Source organism: Equus asinus, chromosome 23 (assembly GCF_041296235.1).
Source record: "Equus asinus isolate D_3611 breed Donkey chromosome 23, EquAss-T2T_v2, whole genome shotgun sequence".
NCBI classification, from domain to species: Eukaryota; Metazoa; Chordata; class Mammalia; order Perissodactyla; family Equidae; genus Equus; species Equus asinus.
In genome coordinates, this window is record NC_091812.1 from 32,450,810 (window position 1) to 32,469,195 (window position 18,386).

At 39.2% G+C, this 18,386-nt stretch overlaps 1 protein-coding gene across 10 annotated transcripts in view; it reads left to right on the forward strand.

Annotated features, from left to right (window-relative positions):
• The window catches only part of TRPM3 (transient receptor potential cation channel subfamily M member 3), a 797,927-nt gene that overhangs the window by 272,749 nt on the left and 506,792 nt on the right, over positions 1-18,386 (forward strand). For 4 of the 10 annotated variants that reach the window (XM_014846000.3, XM_014846001.3, XM_014846002.3 and 1 more), the window contains exon 1: positions 15,402-15,886. The exons of 4 other annotated variants lie outside the window; for them this stretch is intronic. In XM_014846000.3, the coding sequence (XP_014701486.1) occupies positions 15,710-15,886 (177 nt within the window). In that variant the 5' untranslated portion in view covers positions 15,402-15,709. Of the gene's footprint in view, positions 1-15,401; positions 15,887-18,386 lie in introns of those variants that run through there. 2 more of the 10 variants (XM_070495629.1, XM_044756725.2) reach the window with 1 other exon arrangement.

An 18,386-nucleotide genomic window follows, 5' to 3' on the forward strand; every position in this document is an offset into this window, starting at 1 on the left:
CAGAAATGTGCATGATTGTCTGCAATGTATGTTATCAATATACTGAAGGGATCAGCAGGCCAGTTAGAGAAAGAGAGACTCTCCTTAGGAAAAGTTGATCTGATTTCTGCCTCGTAAATAGTTGAAATATTGGGAAAATAGGACTATAATCCAGACCTAATGTTGTGTGTATGTTATAATTTATTTTGTTTTTAAACAAAATAAGCTTTATTGAAATATAATTTACATATCATAAAGTTCACCCACTTAAAGTATACAATTTAATGGTTGGACCTATTATTTTTAAGAGAAGCAAACAAACTGAAAAAAAATGAGGATGCTTAGAAACTGCTGATTTCCAGTTAGAAGCTCATGTAAATGCTGAAAAATCAATTGGAGGACAAATTTTTCATTTAAAAGCAGAAAGAAAATTACACGTAATATTTATGCACTGCATTTTCTAGATGTCCTGAGTTCAGGCATTCTTAGTGTGTGCACAGGATCCCTACCTGGGAATGGAAAAGCTCCTCAGATGCCTGGGAGCAGATATAACCAAAGACAGGGAAAGCTGGGTGGAGAAAGAAGTCCAGGAGACCTTTGATGTGGAATCAAGTGTGTGAGTTTGAGAAAGGAGGTTTTGTTGCCAGGCTTCAGTTTAATTTTTTCTTGATTTGTAATACTTCCTCTTTCCAAAGTTCCATTGTCTATTTCTAGTTGCAAAAGTTCCTTAAAGGTGTATGTTAGACTGTTTAAATAAAGTAAAAATGTTACTTTCGTAAAAATAATCCTTGAAATGTGTCATCCAAGCCAGAAGCTTCCTTTTGGACATTTCGGAGAACTCTTGAATCTTTTGCACGTGAGTTCTTCAGGGACATATCAAAGTAAGGAACTGAGGAGGATTACAGCTCAAAGTCGCATGCTATTCCATGTGGAAAATTAAAGAGAAATAAGAGAAGAATCATCTTTTTTCAAGAAAAAAGATTAAAATAATTGGAATTCCTCAGCCAATTTGCAAAGTTTATGTTGACACTGTTGCCAATATGTTGTCTATAATCCATCCCACTAAAGAATCTTCAAAATTCAGTTATCATTTCTTCTTGTTGTTATGCTGAGACAAGCTTAAGTATTTACTTAAGTACTTAAGGTAATCTGTTCACTTTATTTATTAAACTATTAGATTTTTTTTTTAAAAGATTTTATTTTTTCCTTTTTCTCCCCAAAGCCCCCCGGTACATAGTTGTGTATTCTTCATTGTGGGTTCTTCTAGTTGTGGCATGTGGGACGCTGCCTCAGCGTGGTCTGATGAGCAGTGCCATGTCCGCGCCCAGGATTCGAACTAACGAAACACTGGGCCGCCTGCAGCGGAGCGCGCGAACTTAACCACTCGGCCACGGGGCCAGCCCCTAAACTATTAGATTTTTATTTGATGTTAGTTCTTTGTACAAGGCAGAAGCTATATCAAACATAATAGATTTTTTGCTTTAGTCTGAAACCATGAAATTGGTGACACAATCTTTATTTCTTTGAAGTAATATCTCTTTCTTCTTTGTTTCTTTTGTGTGAATTTCAATACCTTTTTATTAGTTTTAAGGAAAAGCTACAACGTAAAAAATAACTTTTGCATTATTAAGCACATGTGTGGAGCATTATGTTGACCTCAAGTCTATAAGAAAATTTTACCTTTGTGTCAAGCAGTTAAAGAAAAATTTGGTGTTAAACAGTAAAAAATGAAGAAGTAATATTTGTTTTCTATAATTGACAAGGTTTGCTTTATTTCCTCTAGTCTTACCCCACTCCGATCCATTTTCTACACAGATGCTAGAGTCACTTTATAAAACACAAGCCTAATCACATTTATTCCTACACTTGAAAACCTCAAGACCTCCTCGACTCCATCCACTTTAATGATACAGTTCAAACATCTTAGTTCAAACTATCCACCCCAGCCAACCCTTTTACCATACAAAACTACTTCCTGTCTTCAAAAGGCTCCTTGGGCCCTCTTACTTCCATGCCTTTACCAGGGCTGTTCTTACTACCTAGAGTGCCTTTCTTTCATTTCTGTGGCTAAAGTTACTAAATTCTTGTACTTCCAGAAACAGCTCAGAAGTTGCATGTCTCCCTGTGCCCCAGGCTGAGAGGCCACTTGCAGAAGCTCCCCGTCATGTGCTCCCCTTAGCATTTGGTGCATATCCCCATGTAGACATGGCTTAAGGAGCAAACCTGGGAGCACCTACCTGATCCCTGTTCTGTGATGGGCATGTGAATTTCCTCAGACTCCTGGAAATGTCCTAAGGAGGAGGATATTACATTTATTAGAATGCCAAAGAAGACTAAGGTGTGCGAATGGGAAGAATTGATTGAAAAGCAAGTAGGGTTGAAGAGTGAAAATCTCCAGGAAGTAAATTCCAATTCCAAGATGGTCCTAGCCCCAAACTACCTTCTCAGGTGTATGAATCTGGGTACCTGTGGCACTTCCGTGTTACCAGAGGGAGTGTCCATATTTGGCATCAGAGCTGAATGACTGGGGGCAATAGAGAAGCTGCACCTGGCAGTCTTAAATCATTCCCCACATGACACTCAGCCACTCCTCCAAAGTAAGGTTTAAGGGATTAACCCTTTTTGAGCCACTAGCTGAAGAATTTGTGTTTTCAGCTTGTCTAGGAGGCTGTCTCTGTCAGTCTTGCCTTTAGTTTGGCACTTACCATGCTTTGTTTTCTCAAGTAATCGGCTTATGTGTTCCATCATTGTGTGGACTATATATTAATCTCTTTGTATCCTCAGCACCAAGCAGAGTGCTGGACACATACCAGACATTAAGAAGTTGGCCAAATTAAGAAGTCTGTCCAATTAGTCCAGTTAATTAAGTCACTGTTAAATGGTGTCTTCATAAATTTGCTAAAATCTTAAATCCATGGTCAGGCTGCAGGTGTGGCATCAAACAAATTCCAGGCCTAGAGAAATAAATTTATGTAATTCCTTAGTAATCAATAAATAATATTTGTGCATGTATTAATAGCCCTTCAGTATGACTCTATTTCACTCTACTGAGAAGAATAAAGCAGATCTAAAATTTGCTGATGTTTTTCCTTTTGCCTAAAGAGAGGCATATGCTGAAGTATATCTGGCCCAGATGTTTCACAGCATAAATATCTGTAGAATGCAAAACTCTCCATTTACATCTATGACTTCACATCGCTCCCGGTGAGGTTAGTTTCTTAGGCTGTCCTGTTACACAAACCCTGTAGTATTAGGCAATATTCACTTTCTATTCAAAATAAGTAATGCTGAAAATACTTTATTTGTGGCACACTGGAAATGGATGGAAAGAGTCTAGGAAGGAATCAGTCTTAAAATCTAAAATGTTAGCTCTGGAAAGAACTCAGCAGAGTATCATCAGCATCACTCTTATTTTATACCATTTTTCTGAGGCCCAGAGGAGTGAGATGCCCTGACAAAGCTTACACTGCTGCTTTGTGGTCCAGCCTGGAGAAGAATCCAGCTGCCTCAGCTTCCACACTAGTTCCATTCTACATAATCATGTCTCTGGCTTCTGCCTTTCTGCTCCCACATCAGAACTGCAAGTAACAGACAGCAGGATTTATGTGAAGAGGAGAATAGGGAGCTGAAGGGTGGCTGAGAATTTGCTGTCCAGTGTATGGGCAAGATGCCAACAGAAGATGACCTTACAGGTCCAGAAATAAGTTTTGGCTACAAACGAATACTTGAGGTGTCACTAACATAATTCAAGGATGCTGAAAATTGTCATAATTGATAATTCCAGAATTTTTTGGATTGAGCTAAGTATGTTCCTGTAAGGTTGCATTTAGGATGGGTTCTTTCTGTTGACTTCCTTCTTTGTCTGTTTGCCTCTTGCACATCTTCCTGTTGTGAGGGTTTAGCGACTTTTCAAATTAGATTTTCCCCCAGCTGGTTTGGTGCCAGGTTGATAGCTCTAGAAACAGAAGTTCTCTATTTTCTGGCTACGAGTCCAAAGAGCTTAGTTCAGGGTATTGGCTCTTGAACTTCAAAGTCTCGAGTGGCTTAGATTCTGGCAAACTCAGAAATCTCTGTTACCTTTATTCATTAGCCAGCCAGATAGCATTCAATTCACTCATTGCTTTTCCAGTCAATTTTGTGGCAGAGATCACAGCCACAGTGAGTGATGCAGGACTGCATCTATCAGGGACTGAGATGACAGAGATTTCAAGGCATTTGGATTCTTTACTCTATAAAGGTAGTGATTTTGAGAAAGAAGAAAACCTTAATAATATTTGAAAATAGGAAGCAATAGGCCTCATTTAGAACAGATTGTGAATTAATTATATCATGGAACAGAGATCCCTGTATTCACAGTTGCTATTTAAGGAATTATATCATACCAAATGGTATGATAATGGATGGACCCATAATAAAAAGAGTAATGTAGGATTGCAGTTTGGTTAAGTATCAGCAAGGGAATTTTAATCAAAATATTTAAAATATAATGAGAGAGATAGAGAAAGGGAGAGAAATTGAGAGAGGCACACATACAATGCACATAGACTTTTAGAGATAGTAGACAAAATAATGAGGTCATGAAGAAAGAAGAGTGGACCAGAGATGGTGTTAAGAGCTGCTACGTGACCATAGAACAGCTATAAGAACACATAGATGAGTGTTTGTCTGAGTTTGGGTTGAGGGTGGCCTTCCTTTAGCATAGCATCTATGGTGGGAACCGCTGCTAGGTTCGAATGTCTAAATGTTAAAAATATTTCTTGTAAGTAACAAAAAGATCATAACAAAATTAAAACACAAGTGGAAAACTACAAAAACACTAGCAACTCATATGACAATGGATTAATACCCTTAGTTAAAAAGAGCTGTTATGAATTAAGATAAATAAAACTCTAATACAAAGAAGAAATACAAAGAAAACTCTAATACAAAGCAGTTTATTAGAAGAATTACAAATGGCCACAGGAAAAATGGAGTTTTATAAGTTACCAAATAAATGCCCAATACATTTCTTTTTCTGATCAACTTGGCCAAAAATGAATTTAAATTAATGATATGCCTGGTTTTGTCAATGATTCAGTAATAGGGACATATTAACATACTGCTGAGGAGCATGTAAAATGGTACACCATTTCTGGATAGGAATTTGGAAATACCTATCAAGAACCTGAAAAAATATTCATGACTTATGAACCAATTATTCTCATCCTAAATTGTATCTTAAGGAAATAATCAGAGATATATACAAAAATGTATGATCAAGTATATCCATAATAGCATTATTTATAACAATAAAAGTGGAACCAGGTTGATTATTTTGCAGTGAATAAAATAACACAATAGAATCTAACCATTTAATTTCATGTTTTTTCAGAATATTCAATGACGTGGAGATCAATTCATGATGTGATAATCATATTAAGCTATATATAAAATATGATTCCTGAAATGTTTGATGAAATTTCCAAAATCGCATCCATAATTATTTATGAGTAATAGAATTACAGGCACTTTTTATTTATTTTTTTATACTTTCATGACTTAAAGTTGTTTCCTTATAATCAGGGACAAGCAATACATATATTTTTCCCAGCTCTATTACATACAAAAAAATGACTAATTTTGCGTGTGTAGTTTGATGAATGCCAGCAATTATATACAGTTGAGTAACTGCCCTTACATTCAAGATAGAGGACATTTCCATCACCCTAAAATGTTCCTCATGCCCCTTTGCAGTCAGTTCCATCCCCTAAACAATGTCTGGCAACCACTGCTCCGTTTTCTGTTGCTATTGTTTTGTCCTCTCTAGGATCTCGTATGTGATTTTGAGATTCAGCTGTGCTACAGTGTAGGCTGCTGTTTAGTTCTAAAGATTATATTTTCAAAGAATGCTCGGTACACAGTTCACTCCAGGAATTAACCTCAGGAAGAGGCCATGGGGCATAATGAAAAGAATGAGATTTGGGGGCTGGAGATCTTGGATGAGTCATCTACGTTTTCTGATTCTCCGTTTGTTCCTCTGTAAAACAAGGTTGATAATAACAACTTCCTTACCCAGACTTCAGCATCGTTATGGTTAACAAATCAGAATATGCTTGTTAAACCATTTTCTGAGGCATGAGCATGCGTTTCTGTTCTAATTATTGTGAGTGTGATTATTATTGCTGGAGTGTAGGTCAGTATTCCTCTCCCTTCCAAAGATTTGCCTTTCTATAAAATAGAGACTTGCCTTCATAAAGGCATATTATGACATTAAGTTAAGCACTTAATAAATGGCAATCATGGGAGATGTTTGAAAATGGGCCCGGCTGTCACAAGTGGTAAATAATTGAGTTCTCCAGCATGAATGATTTTCAGATTCAAGTTATGGTATTCATACTTTTCCCTTTTCTTCTTCAGCTTTTCTTTTCCAAATCCTTCTGTGTTTAAGAGCTTTGTCTCTACTAGCAGATTAGAGTATGAGAATGTCCTTTTATTAATTTTTTGATATCTAAATAAGTAATTCTTAGACTTTTCAAGACAATGGAGTTAAGATTTGGGGAAATAAAAAGGCCTTGAAAAACCAATAATTTTCAAACCAGTTTGCAGATAAGCACTAGGCACCACGAGATAACTTTAAATGACTTGAAAGAAATGATTCAACGAATGTTACTAGGTTATTCATTCATCATTTATTCATTCTACAGTCACCACATTTTGATAGCATTTCCATCATGTTCTAGACATTCTGTAGGACCTGAGATACAGTTGATAATTGCTTTAACAGAAATTGCAGTCGAGTTGGAGATGAGGAGCAAAAATAAATAAACCAACCAATTAAATAGTCACAAATTTAATAAGCGTAAAAAGAATTCAAACAAAGAGCTGCATTGGGTAAGGCCTAGAAAACTTGAGAAAAGACTCTGTAGGGAGAGTACACTTGAGTGAGACCTGAAGCGTAGGGAGCTCATCTTGTGAAGAGCTGGAGGAAGGAGCATTAGGAGAAGCAGGAACATTGTATGTAAATGCCATGTGACAGGAAATATAGGAACTAAAACAAATCAATGTGGCTGAAGCATGAGGAGTGAGGAAAGGTCTCGAGTTGAAGCTGGAGATTTAGGTATGGTCAAATCAGTCACAACCTTACAGACCAAGACGAGGAGTGTGGGTTTTGTTCTAACTCTATGGGGAGAACTGGATGGTTTTACTCATGGAGGTGACTTGATCTGTTTTACTCCTGGGTGTTTTCATAAAATTGAACTGATAACCCTCTTATGATCTGTAGCCAACTTGCAGTTTACTTGCAAAGAATTTAATTAAGATGCAAGGAAAAGAATACACACAGTAGTGCTTTATCTACCTATTTTCTAAAAGAATAATTTCTCATGATTTTTTTCTTTGGGATAATTTCAGGTACTACAGAACATTATGGTTCTTTCCTCTATTATCACGTCTCTACTTCTTTACTGGGGCAGGCTTCCAGGGACAGCTGGGGGTCCCATGCAGTCAACCAGATACCCCATGCCAGCACATGTATCGTTTACGCTCCTGTGGGTGGCTTTGGCTAGATTTAGAATAACAGCAGTCAGAAACTGATTAATTAGCCAATTTAGAAGCTATTGTAAATCAAATTCTTCTTTGGTGCCTTAATTTGCTAGCTTAATAGCTTCAGGTCAGTAGTAGAGTTTTGATAATATTTTGTTTTCTCTCCAAATGCTTTGAACATTTCATATGAAGGTCAAGTAACCTTGAATAATCATCATAATTTTATTTATATGGCTACCCAGATACCTTTGGTACTTACTTACTATGATGGTTATCAGGTTTGCTGGGGAAGTGTGTCTTTTGTGTGACTGAAACCTCCTGTTACCTTATTAAATATCTAGAATATTGTCTGTCAGTCATGAAGAATAATCGATCATGGGTTATGAGACATCTAACTAGAGTATCTGAAACTAATTCAGCTGCCTTAAAAATAGATTTTACTTTCATTTATATATGATAAAACACTAAACAATACATCATGAGTTTATATTTGAATTAAAACTATGAGTCTGAAACTTACTGTATGAACTTGGGCAAGCATTTAACCTTTCTCTGCCTCCTCTAGAGAATGTAAGTAGGGATAAAAGTAGGATAGTAGTAAGAATTAAACAAGTTCATATTTATATAAAGAGCTTACCCCACATTTGCAAGAATCATGTGAGTCCTTCAGAAACTTTCATTTTTCCACTTAAGAAATACTATGTCCCAGGCGTTGTGTTAGATATAACACACACACACACGCACACACACACACATACATACATATATATATATATATATATATATATATATCTCAAATGAGTAAGGACAGATCCCTGTCTCACCAGAGAGGCCTGAGCTTCCTGCCCGGGACAAGCTGCCCCAGCCAGATGGAACCGGAGAGCTGGGAATGGATGTGGAAGCCAGCAGCAAAAGCATAAGAAACCCAGGCCTCTAGTCCTTCTGTGCTCTGCAGGATTCTCATGTTAAGGTTAGATACACTGAGTTACTTTTCCTCTTTTCAGATCATGTCAGTGATCAAATACTACCTTCCTTTTGGAATGCGACAGGAAATTTGTGTAGATCTTTTTCTTTCTTTAAGTTGGCAGCAGCATATTGTAGTGGGTAAGAAAACAGGTTATAGAATCAGATGCAGACATTACAGAATCAGACAGACCTGGATTCAAGTCCGTTTACCATCCATGTGGCCTGCAAGTTTCTTAACCTCCCTGAGTCTATGGTTCCCTGAGACTATTTTCTCATCTGTAATATGAGGATAGTAATGCTGCAAATTTCTTAGCTTTGTTGTGAGAACTATATGAGCTATGCTCTTAAAAGGCTTAGCACACTTTAGTACATAGTAAATGCTCAAAGTTAACAATCATCATCTTAACATTATCGTAATTAGTCACCATGTTTATTTTAAAATTCTATAAATTGCCCAGTGACTTAATGTGGCTGCAAACCCAGTTCTCCTTGATTTCAAAATCCTCGCTGTTTGCATTGATTTTATGCCTCCTCTTGAGAAAAACAAAACAAAAACTAGACCAACACCTCTTAAAAACTAAAATCATGTAATACTACTATTCATAAAAACAAAAATGAAAGGCTCATGGTTGTTAAAAATATGATATTGGAATAAACATCCCAATGATACATTTTACAGAAGGCTGATAAAAATAGAAAGCAAGTACAGTTTTCATTAGCTTTCTTGATTAAAATCCTCTACCACTCAGAGCTACTGCTTTGAGGATTTTCCAGATCACAGCTTGTCTCTGTTTCCCAGGTGAGCAGAACTTATGGTTCAACCTAGGGCTAGCCGTAGTGTCAGAAGCCCAGATGCGCAAGGTGGGGTGTGCAGCTGGGGCCAGCTCTCTGCTCTTGTGGGTCAGAGTCAGATGGTGCTTGAGGAGGTGTGCGCGAGGCTTGAGGTTGAGCTTCTATCTTATTTGAGCATCCCTTGGCCGAAAGATCTGGCTTATGCAGCAGTGTTAGCAAGGAAATGCTGAGCTTCCTTCTAATTCACACAATTTATTCCAGCAGTAGTTGGAGATTCACAGCTTAAATCCCATTCTCAAAGGTATTCATTCATGAGTTCTTTACCAAGTTGGTCAGACTTAAGGTTTTCATAATGGAATATTATCTAAAATATCTGTCTTCTGTGTGTGTGTGTGCACATGTGTGTGTGATGTTTAGGTTCAGAATAGAGAACATCTACAATAATGAATAGCAATGCAGATATTAGGCAAATGCAAATACTAAGTGGTTTAGAAATGTACATCTGAGATTCCTATATTTTTTAACAAGCCTCCATGGACTCATTAAAATTTCAGAATCATACTAAAAACATCATCCCCTTTCGGAATGAAAGTTTTAGGGTTTCAGAGTTTGAATGAGGATGTATTTTAGCTCTTGGTTGTTGAGTATTTGTGATACATTTGTGTGTGTGTGTGTGTGTATATGTTGGGTTTCTACTTTTGGTGAGACAGAAGCTGCTCGTACACCTGAGAGTTTTCCAAAGTGAACCATTTCATGGATTAAAGTTTTTCGCTCTGTTAGTGGAATATGTGATCCTCTCTCAGCTGCAGAGAGGAAAGCAGGACAGAAAGCCATGTGTGGTTCTCTTCTCCCATGTTCTCTGCAGCTTACCCGCTTACTGGAGGAAGCAAAGGAGGAAATGCAGGTATTTTGTTTTGCTTTGCTTTTCCTAGAGCAGCAGCTTTGGAAATAGCAGCACATATGACTTCATATTGGAAATGATAAACTACTACTGTTTTTTGAGCTCTTAACTCATGTTGGTTCCTCTTCGAAGGGCTCTGTTCATATTAGCGAATTAATTTTTCAATATTCCTTTGACATAGGTAGTGTTATTAGCCCCAATTTGTAGATGAAGAAACCAAAGCGTGGTGAGGTTAAGAAACTTCCAAAGCGACATGAAATGGAAAAGGTGGGGTTTAAATCCAGGCCATTGGGTCCCAGCACTATGCCAGTGGTATTGGTGAAAGACAGAACGATCCTCATCATCATCATATTTAAATGTGTTATTATATCAGCACTGTACTAATTGCTTTCAATTATCACGAAAACCTGGAGGTGGAAACTGTTGTAGATCCCATTTAACAACATGAGCTAAGGCTCTGAGAGGTTGGGTAACTGGCCCAGGGCTACCCAGCAAGCATGAGGTGGGATTTGAGTTTGAGTTGAGTCTATCTGACTACTAAGCTAGCAGATGCAGACAGCATGAATGAAGCACAGGATGTCCAATCCTTGCCCATTTCTTGCTACAAGCATGAGCTTCCCAGCAGCCAAGGCTTATCACTACCTCCCTTATGAGACATCCAAAAAAGGAAATTACAACATTCAGGCTTCAGGTAGGATGGAGGTCACTTCACAGCAGAGGTTCTATTTGGCACATTCACTTTGAGTGCATGAGTGTGTGTGTGGTCAGCTGTTACTTAAACTGTATGTTGAGGGAACTAATTAATTAATGAAGAAAACCATTAAAAGAAGCTAAATTATTAGTGAGTCTCCCCTCAGAGCTCCCTAAAGGATCTTTACGAGATGTAATTCAAAGGATTTAAGAGGATTAGACACTACTACATTTAAAGTGCCCCTAGAACATAATATTGGCTGTAGCCCCAAAGAGGGTTTTTAAATAACTCTACTCCACAGTGTGCAGAAGGATTGAAGGTCCAAGATGTCCAGTGGGAGGAGCTGCTTTGAGTGGAGCTAGTTGCCCATTTTTATACATTTGGAGAACCATTCTCTGGAAGAGAAACTCAACTTGGAGGTTACAGGGAGGTGCAATTCTCCTCAGTCTTAGGAAGAACTTTCTGTCAACTAGAGCTGTCCACCCATGGAATGGGCCGCCTCAGACACTCACCTGCTCCCTCTCACTGCAGGTGTTCGTGCAGAGGGGGGACAGGAGTCAAGGAAGCCAGTGGCAAGACCCCAATATTGGGGGTGGGGGTGGGGAATGGAGTAGACAATGAAGTCTGAGATTTTTTCATTATACACAGAATAAGTGCTGTTTAAGCTGCTTAACAAAGTTATTTTGATAGATTTTAATGTATTTTAGAATCTATTATCTATAAAAGATGCCCAAAAGTGAAAATATCTTTAAATGAATAAAAAAAGTTATTTTATCTATTTCAAAAACATATATTTGGAAATAATTCAGAACTGTTCTGTAGGTCAATGGAATCTATAAAGAGATTTAATATTTTGGAAAATATTGTGGAAACATCTAAAAATTCCTAAAAATGTTGCAGCTGTATTTGACTTCGGTTAAAGGAAAGAAACAGGAAAAGCGTGGGTTTTTTTTGACAAAAATGATAAATTGGCCTAGAGTTCACAATACAAATGATTTTCTGATAGAAATGAATTATCAAACATAACAAAGCTAATAACTGAGTAAATCATAGAGCAGGATGTTAATATTGAGATAATAAAATATTGAGGCAAACGAAGTTCTCTACAGAGGCTTGCCATTGGGCTAGTCCTGCTATTTCCCTTGGGTGCCTGAATATCATCCTTCTCCACTATGTACCTTGCACTCATCTCTTAGAGCCTGAAAATGCCCATTCAATTAATATCCAGGTACCTAGGAATTTCGATGTTAAAATTACAGACTGTGAAAAGTTACATTGGAGTATTTTTTGAGTGTTGTGTATAGAAAACGCCTTTTAGCAGGTGGCTTTGGAACACTCTGAACTACCTGGTCACTGTGTCATTTCCTTTCTGTTTTCCTAGGTCTCATAGATCAGCCCCTTTTATATCTAAGGGGTATAAAGGAAGACTCTGAGAACGGGTGCGATGCTACATTGAGGCCGCCATGATTTTTTTAAAGAGAGGGAAGGTGTTTTGTAAAAGGAAAGAATGAGGAATGTCTGTCTTGGTCTCATTGTCAGCATTGAGACAGCTCAAATCTTATCATGATTCTTAAAATTAGCATCATTTGCACAGGAAATAAAAAGTGAAGATGATCAGTGGGAAGTGGGCTTCTGTTGCAGGGGAGAGAATTCATTTGTTCAAAGGCAGGCTTCGGAGTACAGAGATTAGATGTGCTTGGTTTGCGTTTTCAGGATACTGAAAGCTGATAGGGTCACGTCAGACTTTTAAGCCGCTAGAGTTTGTTCTGTAGATTTGTAAACATCCACATTCATAAAATTTGTAAACAAGCCTTTTGGATGGATGAGATGCTAACTTCTGGGGCTGGTCTTGTTCCTCAATGCTCTTTCCTCATTAGACTCCACGGCATCATTCCATGTGAAAATTTCATTTCTTGAAAGTGGAAGGTGCGGGTCCTGAAGATCCTGCTTTAGATGTTTGGATAGCAAACAATTCTGGTGCAAACTACCCCAACAATGGAAGAAAAACCTCCTCTCATCATGCACTGTCATCCTTCTTTGATATTCGCCTCTTATGCAAGGTAGTCTCCAAATCAATCCTCCCGAGGTTCTGGCTTCCCTCCTCTAATTGCCATTAGCGAGGGCTCTGAATTCTCCTACTTCCCCATTCCTGAGTTCCTAACCATTCTCTTTGACCAAAGTTTTGCAGTAGAAATGAAAGGGGCTCAGAGGATCAAAGGCTGTGTGTTTTCAGAACGATGCTGTTATTTTTGTGGGGTCCTTAACAGTTTGGAACAGTGAGGGGCAGGGAAGAGGCAACTGCAGTGTTTCAGCATTTTCGTGGAGCAGACTTCTCACAACCACAACGGAACCCCTTAATAGCGTTTGTTTAATAGCTTAGAGAGGCTGCAGCCTTGGAGCCTCACTCAAGGCAATGTCTTACCATCTGAGGAATCCCACTGCAATAGAGCAGGAGGCAACTCATGCTGCCGTCATACTCCCCTGCCTTTCTCTTTACCCCATTTATTAAAGTTATGCTAACTCACTGAAAGCATTCAGGTTTAATCTGTCTTGCTTGACTTCATTACGTCCTACTATAAGTAGTCAGACTTGTGCATACTTAATGGCAATTATCAGTGGGGTCCCACCTCAACATCAGCATGTGCCACCAGAAGATAATCATGGTGAAGGGACTTAGTATGTGCCAGGCACTGTTCTGAGTGTGACACTGATATTAGCTCCTTTAGTCTTCACAGCAGCCTCAGGTGTGTGGTTTTGTTTTTCTCCCTGTTGAGTAAATTGCCCAAGGCCAGGGTCAGAACTAGAATTTGAATCATGCAGCCTGATTCCAGAGTTCATGGTGTTAACTACTGCCTCCACATCATACCAAAGGAATAATCTGAAAGGCATGCTAAGCATTTCTTCTTCAAGGTCTTTTTAGCTCAGCTCTTATGTAAGATTAAATTACCAGAAAACTGAGGCAGTGGCTTTATTGTTATGGCCCCTTAATTATGAAAGAAAGAGGAGAGAAGAGAACGCTTGTCTTTGCAACCTGAGACTGGTTTCAATCCAAACTCAGGTTTTATTAGTTATGTGATTTAGGTCTGCTACTCATTTCTCTGGACCTCACTTGCTTATTCTGTGAAATGGGGATATGACCACAGCATCTACCTCATAGGCTTCTTGTTGACATGAACTTATGTAACATAATTAGAGTGCCAGCACAATGCCTGACACATACATGTTAACTGGTTTTGTTTGAAAGCTACCTTTAATCCTTTGTGGAAATAAGATGGTGACAGAAAATGAACCAACTGTGTGCAGGGTCTATCAAAGGGATATTGTTTAGTAGAAGATAATCAGGTGCATGAATTTTATTATAGAAGGCAAGCCAGTGGTCTGGATTCCACCAATGGACTGGATTTTCTGCAATAGTGTCGTTAGATCTGTAACACGGGACCATTGTGAGGGAAATAGTGTTGGAATGCAGTGTTCTGGGTATTTGTTACACTCTGGGGAGGATCCCTGTTGTCTCAAATTCTGAACTACAGCAGGACCCCTGCGTATCATGTCTGCTTCAGAATGCATAACAGTCGTGGAGCTGGGATTTACCAATCTCTTTGAGTTAATTAGGAATGGAAAATCAGTATAGTCATAGGGAGGGACATAAAGAAGAAAAATAAGTATGATGGCAGTGCTCTAAGGATGTGGGATTCTCCTGGGCAGCAATCCGTCAACTGCTTTCAGTGAGGTCTGATGCCTGGGGGGCATAGCGGAGTTCATGTGGGCTTTGTACATGAACTTCCCTTCATCCCAATTGCCGGAATCTCACTACTCTAAGTGAAATTATCCAATTTCTACCTTCAAAGTGAAAAGTTCCCCTTTATTCTCTCTCACCACAGGAGCCCTGAAGACTACACACACCAATGCACCAACTCTCTCTTAAAGCCATCCTTAGAAAACGATGGGCGGGGTTGTCCCCACTTCAGGAAACTCCATCTTTTTTAGAAAGCATCCCACATGGCACCTTAAGGGTTAATCTTTTGTTGCAGAGAAAGAGTATCAAGTAGCTTTCCAAGAGGGGATAACTCCCAGTTTAGAAACTGCCATTTCTAAAAGGTAAGCCAAACACACATTAGTTTACGCTGCTGCTTCCTATGAAAGGAATAACTCGCAGCTCCCAGCGTGTGCCTGTTAGGTTGCTTCTCTATCTCTCTGGCTATCTGTCATCTATATAACATCTGTATCAGGGTGAGGACCGTTAATCACAGTTAAGAAGAACCCCAGAACATGACAGATATCCCTTTTACTATAGATCCGTTTTACAGTCACTCTCAATTTATAATGTCACGTAAATCAAAAGGGAAGTGTTTATCTTATCGTTCGGAGGCATCCCTTCTCCTTCGATGTCCTAGCCCCTCCCCCTGTGCCAGTTTCCAGCCCCTCAAAGATGCTTTGTGCAAGAAAGTGCAAGTTCCCCATTCTGGCTTTATTGATGTTCCCTTTTCCTCTCCTCCTGGCTCCCCCCCAAAGCAAGGGAACAGAGCAAATGGCCCGGGTTCTCCCCCAACGCCTGACCTGCGTTTACTGGGAGGAGAGCGGGAGAGGGAGCGCGCATTCCGAGCAGGCTGCTGACTCCGACCACAGGCTGTTTCGTGCAGGCTGTCCCTCTCCTTCAAAACCGTGCATCCCCTCCCCGAAGCAGCAGGCACTGTGCCTCCATTCAGCCACATTTGGTATGCATGAGCACGGCTGCAGGAAGAGGGGAGGTGGCTTTCTTAAGAAGGTTCAGTGGCTTAGGCAACGCCACTTGACTAGTCTCCCAAGTTCCAAGAAGCCTCTGCCCTAATGGAATTTGCAGGTGTGGAGATGACCATGGGATGCCAGGGCCGTCGGGGACAGTTCATTTTCTAGGCATTGCTGAGGTTTGCAGTTTCTGGTTTTCCCGGTGGAATTTGGAAGGGGTCATGAATCAAACTGATGCTCCTCGACCCCTAAACTGGACCATCCGGAAGCTGTGCCACGCAGCCTTTCTCCCATCTGTCAGACTTCTTAAGGTACTGTAACTTGCTGCTTTGAATGACTTCAATTGTGCTTTTCAGGTCTAAATACCCAACTTTGCACTTGGGTTGGGACACACCTTTTGGGGAGCACAAATGCATGCAGTCCTGGCTGTGTTGCCCAAGGCTGGAGAGAGGTTCTCGGTGCCCCTCACCCCACGGTGTCAGGGAGGAGAGGATGGTCTGAGCCACATTTGAGAATGAGATGATGGTCTCAGAGAATGGGCTGCCTGAGTGCCTCCCCCAAACATCCCTAAAATAGAATTAATTAACTTCTCTGGGAGGATGGGAACAGTAGTGGGAGTGAAATCTCTTACTCCTGTGTGTTTGGCTCTTGGGTTTTTTTTTTCCCTCCCTGGGGAAGCCCTTCGACCCACTTTCCCTTTAAATGGAACCTGAGAGAACAAAGGATTCTCCTCATTATTTTAAAAGCCTTGTGTCCTTAGGTGGTTGCTCAGGTAAAGACAAAGAATGAAGCTCATCAGATTGTGACTTTTTTAACGTCCTTGTTTTTAAAAGAGGCATGATAATTTTAGTCTCTTAAGTGAAGTCAGTAGTGGGAAACTATTGTTAAATATATACTGAACGTCCGCCTCCTGCTCTCCCTCTAGCTCTGACTAAAAAGACACAAAAGAATGTACTACACCTGAGCTAGAATTGCCGCCTTGTGTCTGCAGCACTCCCCTTTCTGGAAGCAAACACATTAAAGCGATGGAAAAAGTCCCTACAAATCCCTAATAATTCACCTTCATCATCTGCTGGGAGGGAAGGAAATACAAATAAAACGAAAGCAGTGCAAAGAACAGGAATTTCTCCCCAGAAAAGAGACTGTGGTAACACTTCTTTGGGAAAAGTGCCTATCTCTGGATGTCCCACGTCCATTTGAAGTTGAAAACATAAGGCAAAGTTCTTAATTCTCTTTTCCTATGAATATGGTATTGCGATTTAATGACCACTGGACATTGAGTCCAGTCAGTCACAATGGAGGATTAAAGAACTAGCTCTTTATAAATTACACTTGCAATGTTTTTTTTTTTTTTTTTTTTTCCTGAGGCTGTCTTTCCGGTTGGGTCAAGTTTGGTGTGGACAATGATCTCTGTACAGCTAAGTGGCTTCTCATAACAGTATTACTCCTGGCCTGAGTTTTTCTTATCCTGGTCAACGCAAACCAATATTAACTTTCAAAGGCTGCCCCATGTCCTGTTCAGACTCCCATCATATTGTTGCCATGGCAATCATTTGCTTCTCTAAAAGAGTATTTAGGAGGAAAGGCAGGTTTGGTAATGGGGAATGGGAGAGAAGCTTCCTTGGGTATGAGTGCTTTTGCTGTATTGGAACAACATGTGTGACAGGGCATGAAAAAGAATGAGGCCAGGGAACTACTAACACACGAATGTAAATTTTCCCCCAGAATCACTACTGAATCAAGGGACTGGGGCAAAGAATGTCTTGGCAAATCCAACTATGAATGGGAAAATTGACTCCAGCAATTCCATGTGCAATGAGAAACATTTTTCAGCTAAAGTCATTCATTGGCTTTACCCCAAAATAATGCTTAACTTACATAATGATCTTTTTAACAAGTATGTGTATATCATCCTCAATATATTATTCATTAATACTATAGTTTTTTTAATGGAAAATATTATTCATCATTTACTAGTCAAAGAACCAGCAGACAAGTATTTATTTGAAGTAGATTACTTATTTTTAGAAAGGCTGTCATCTTTTTTAGCTGAAAGTACCATCCATGCTATATACCAGTAGACATTATCAATACTACACCAATACTGTCATTGGCATGCAACTCATTCTTACCTCCTTTATTAACATGATGCTTTATAACAATACATCTAATAAAGTGCATTAGTGAGTATCCTTCCAATTCTCTCAATATCCAAAAGATCGGATGTGTTTTAATAGAGAACTTTCTTTCTAAATGATATCTGTATTTTTGAAAGATCATAGCTATAATATCCTAGGAGACTTCAGATATCGAGCACATTTCAAACTAAAAGAAAAAGTGATGCCAAGTTCTTTCAGCAATACTTAGAAAGAAATGAAAGCTGCTTTTGTAGATGAGTTACTCTGTTATCAATATCTAGATATGAATGCCATGTAATTTTTTCCCCTCTGAATTGTTGCTGCCCTGTCTTTGCTTTGTTTCCCTATGTATTCTTGCCCTGCTTTTATATTTCAAGTAAAATGGAAGTTCCTAAGTAATCATTTGCATCTTTTAGTCAATGCTCTTCCTGGTTTAGTCTATAGAGTAAATAGTTAACAACAGTAATTTTTATTGTTCTTCCCTTACTTTCTGCTCCTTCCCACCCTTCCTCCCCCTCAGTCTCTTATTCTACCTCCCCCACACTACCACCACCAGGTTAATTTGATGGATAGATTCTCTGGGCATCCAGGAGTCTATTGAAATCATAAGCTAATAAACCCAATTCTATTCAACAGGTAATTTTGTTCCTCTTCCAAGCCTTTTTCTGATGTG